The sequence below is a fragment of the Triticum aestivum genome, chromosome 2B (assembly GCF_018294505.1).
Source record: "Triticum aestivum cultivar Chinese Spring chromosome 2B, IWGSC CS RefSeq v2.1, whole genome shotgun sequence".
In the NCBI taxonomy this organism is placed as follows: Eukaryota; Viridiplantae; Streptophyta; class Magnoliopsida; order Poales; family Poaceae; genus Triticum; species Triticum aestivum.
In genome coordinates, this window is record NC_057798.1 from 83,378,297 (window position 1) to 83,383,063 (window position 4,767).

Consider the following 4,767-nt stretch of genomic DNA (forward strand, 5'->3'; position numbering starts at 1 on the left):
GATGATAGGATTGTAACCACACAACACAACCCATTCAGAAAAAAAAGTTAAAAAATCAAATAAGAGGAGGGGTGAGGTGAAAAGGAATGATAGAGAAATTGGAATTTTATTTGATTGAAAATTCAAGTAATTTGGCGGGCTAGTTTAAATTATTTGTAAATTCAACAAACAAATATTGAGAATAGGAACTAAAAAAACATTTCAAAAGTGTCTTATTGAAATAAAGAGTCACCAGATATTTTAAAACAGAAGAAAAACACAAAAGGAAAGCCCTAAAATAGAAACAATAATTCAGAAATTCATGAACATTATAGACAAAATTTAAAATTTATGAGAATGAATAAAAGAAAAGAAAAAACCCTTATTAACTTCGCATGATTTCGACCATGATTAAATTCTTAATTTTTTAGCAACTTTACTAGAATGCTATATTTTCCCTGATTTTTCTATGTTCTTTCACCATTTTCTTTATTTCGTTCCCTTTTTATGACCAGGTCACCACGTTATCATAAAAACACTTTTGGTGGAGTATGAAATCAAATCGAAATGAGAACTAAGCAATTGTTGGACTGGATTCGATGATTGGTCATATGTTTAGCCCGGCAGGATGAAACCTGAGATTTGAAATCGTGGTTATCACATTAAGGTGGAATGTAGATTCGTGGTAATCCGCCGTCAGTAGGTCACTGGTCCCTCCTCCTTCACTTGTTCTGCTGGTGTGGAAGTGCCCAAAGGCCTTGATCTACTGAATGTATATGTAGCTTTCTTCGATTTTGGGCTTTTAGGTCAGTTTTCGTTATTCATCTCTTCGGTACTTCCAGTGGTGGTGTCTTCCCGACGAATAATTTTTCGAGCCTTCCTATGCTGACAGGGTTGTTTGCGGCAACAAAGATTCACGTGCATTTATTTCTACCAGTAGTTCTGGAAGGCCAGACTAGGTTTTGCAGGGTATGTGGGCGTGTGGCGACGACCTCCTTCAAAGCTACGTCCTCTGGCACATCGATGCGTCAAGAATTAATAGAGACCAGATCCTTGGATCTGCGGCTCTTCCAACTGTGACAACTTCATCTCGAGGACAATGGTCCAACAGGACCGTGGCCTTGATGGCTTCCCATCCGTGATCAACAATGATAGGTTAGATTCGGCGTCGACGCGGCAAATACTGGCGTGCCATCACACTGTTTGAAAGGAAGGAGACATCAGGGGTTGCAATTTATTTGTTTTTCACGGTTGTTTGTACTGTTGGTTTGGTTAATACGTAGGTCCAAGTGTTTGCAATTTTAAACTTAGACAAAAGGAAATGTAATAAATACCCCGGGACATGAAGACAGCACATAGACCCCGTGGTCAACTGGAATATGTATGCACGCACTGAAGTCTGCTCACAGCACCTATGGCAGCGAATAATTTGACCTTTGCACGCAAGCAAACAGATTACTTCACACGCGCCAACAGCTCAATGTGTCAATCCATCCATCCATCATGCAAGCTGAAATGAAACTAAACAATGGCAGATCGGCAGCCATGGAGGTGGAGCTTATAAGATTGTCAGGGACATCACTTGGCTTGGACCGCTGTGGTACAAGCCATGAAGTATTCTGAGAGACGTATCGATCAGCCGCGTCAGCGGGGAGACCGGAGTCTGCTTACGGGCTTTGACAAAAACGTCCATGCATGCACACCTACCAAACTAAACTAAACCAAAAATCCAATCCCAACTGTGCTGCCGCCTGCACTGATGTGGATCCTGACCATACACCTGCTCTGCTCCATTATTTAGAAAAGATTTCTTTTGTTTTTTTTCTTCCGGTTATAGAAAACATGTGGTATTTCCTGCTTAATTATCACCTCAGGCAGTTGACTGTGTGACAATATAATTGAGAGCACCATGCTGCTTGCTACCTAGCTAGCTAGCTAGGCCGGCATATATGAGAGAGCTTATCTTCTGTAGCATAGTGACAAATTGGCGCATGTATTCAGGGATTTCAGGCGTGTATTTTGTGATGAAATCCACACACACACAATCTTCTATTGATATTCAATAGTTTGCTAAATCTAACTACTACTCCCCCCGTTCCTAAATATTTGTCTTTTTAGAGATTTCAACAAGTGACTACTCCCTCCGTTCCCAAATAATTGTCTTTCTAGCCATCTCAAATGGACTACAACATACGGATGTATATAGACATGTTTTAGAGTGTAGATTCACTCAATTTGCTCCGTATGTAGTCACTTGTTGAAATCTCTAGAAAGACAATTATTTAGGAACGGAGGGAGTACATATGGAGAAAGATGAATGAATCTACACTCTAAAATATGTCTATATACATTCGTATGTAGTAGTCCATTTAAAATCTTAAAAAAGATAAATATTTAGGAACTGAGGGAGTACTATTGTAGTATATGCCATTGGTGACAAATTGGTGCAAGGTATTCAGGGAACGTTGTGATGAGAAACAGTAAAGTATTTCTTCTATGGATACCCGCATAGTTTCGTGATACATTCTTACTCCCTCCGTAAAGAAATATAAGAGTGTTGATCGTTTAGATCATTAAAGTAGTGATCTAAACGCTTTTATATTTTATTTACAGAGGGATGTACGACACGACTTAGCAGCACGAGTAATTGGCGTAAAATATTTCTTGTACACCGGACAGGGGTCAAAATCAAAGCAAAGCAGGACGAGTAAAATTAAGGTAGCTTTAACTGGCGTGTGCCCGCGGGTTAGCGTCGTTAATCTGGTGCTGTAATTCCAAAAGACGGGCTAATCACGCCTCAACTTTTGGCTTTTTCGAGTTTGGTTCATCATCATGCTTAAACTAATCCTCCACGGTTGCGGCGTGCTCCCCTGCCTTCCATCATCAATCCTCATCATCATCAATCGTCCAGTCTAACTCTTTTCAAGTCCAAGCCAAGCCAACCAAGCTACCACGGAATACCTCTCTCCCTCCACTACCTACAGCAAAGCTAGCCACTGATCTCTCTCACTCCTCTCCTCTATATAAGCCCGTCCATGGCGGATGGCTCTCCCGCCCTTTTCATCGTCTCATCATTTGATCACCCATACAGAGATCCGGATAGCTGCTAGCTTCGTTTGTCTGTTGTGGCGATGGCGTACGATCAGCGGGGGCTGAGAGGCGAGGAGGCAGCGGCGGCGGCGGTGGGGGAGGAGGAGATGCTCCGGCGCGGGCCGTGGACGGTGGAGGAGGACGTGCTCCTCGCCAACTACATCGCGGCCAACGGCGAGGGCCGGTGGAACGCGCTGGCGCGGCGCGCGGGGCTGAAGCGCACGGGCAAGAGCTGCCGCCTGCGGTGGCTCAACTACCTGCGGCCGGACCTGCGGCGCGGCGGCATGACGGCGGAGGAGCAGCTGCTCGTCCTCGAGCTGCACGCGCGGTGGGGCAACCGGTGGTCCAAGATCGCGCAGCACCTCCCCGGCCGCACCGACAACGAGATCAAGAACTACTGGCGGACGCGGGTGCAGCGCCACGCCAAGCAGCTGCGGTGCGACGTCGGCAGCCAGCGGTTCAGGGACCTCGTGCGCGGCCTCTGGATCCCCCGCCTCCTCGAGCGCATCCACGCCGCCGCCAACAACTCCGGCGACGGCGACGTGATAGCGCAGGCCACGGCGGCCGCGCTGCCCGTCGCGGCGGACGGGCGGTGCTGGCCCGTCGACGACGTGTTCGACCTCGGCCCCGGCGCCGCGGCCGACGTGGAGCTGTCATGCACCACCGCCCTGTCCTCGTCGTCGTCGGTGTCCACGGACGGCTGCGGCGTGCTGCAGCCCCTGCCCGCGCCGGCGCCCATGGTGGCTACCGCCGAGAGCGCGCGCGGAAGCGTCATCATCAGCGCTGCCATGCACGACACGGCGCTCTGGCAGCCGCCGCAGACTCACGGCGGCCTCATGATGACCCAAGAACAACAGCACCACCAACAGGCTGAGTCGCAGCCGCAGCTGCTCGGCGCCGAGACGTGGTGGTCCGACCAGACCTCGCTCCCCGCCGGGCTGTACGCCGACGTGGGCTTCCCGGAGCTGGAGTTCGGCGGCGAGACCATGTGGGGCGCCTGCGCCGATGACCTGTGGTGCACGGACATGCTGGGGCTGTGAAACATCAAACTACTCAACTACCGGTGACCTGGGGTAACTGAGGGGAAGGTTATTATCGGAGCGTTCGCTACTAATCTTGCACTTAGCGCTCCAATAATCCCGTCTCCTCTTCCCTCAAAACATGAGTATACTTCACTAGCTAGCTAGTGTGTCTTCTTCAGTATGTGTACTACGTGTAATGTCGTTGATGGATCTTTCATTTTTCTTTTCTCTTTTGGACTTTACTCATTCTTTCCTGGGTAAATACGGAGTGATTGGTTTGTAACCAGCCGTGTGTAACTTTTGATGGCCGCAATAAAACTTGAATCGAACATGCATCCCTGACGAGGCTGTGCAATCGATTAATCTGTCGAGAGAGATATGTAATGTAACCTTCATGCATGTTACTACAAAGAATTATTCGTCAAGTAGATGAAGATTGAGGAGGTGACGAAGCAATCACAACAAAAAAAGAGTTAGAATGAATTGATCACGTGTGCGTAACCGGCCACAGTTTTGTATCACAAGCCATTTGCTCGATCGATCGCATGCCCGTCTCCAAACTATAAAAAGTATTCGGTGCCGATTAGGATACGAGTCACCTTCCTCTAATCTAATCTAATCTAGAGGAAGATAACTCTAGATATTTTGGCTAGACGTCCGTACGGACCGGCGTCTC

General features: G+C 47.7%; 1 protein-coding gene across 1 annotated transcript; it reads left to right on the plus strand.

The window, feature by feature from the left end:
• The first annotated feature begins 3,011 nt into the window (after positions 1-3,011).
• LOC123040559 (transcription factor MYB2) lies at positions 3,012-4,426 on the plus strand. Its single transcript, XM_044463368.1, has one exon. It carries the CDS (start codon positions 3,111-3,113, stop codon positions 4,107-4,109), a length of 999 nt encoding a protein of 332 aa, XP_044319303.1. The 5' UTR covers positions 3,012-3,110; the 3' UTR covers positions 4,110-4,426.
• The last annotated feature ends 341 nt before the right edge of the window (positions 4,427-4,767 follow it).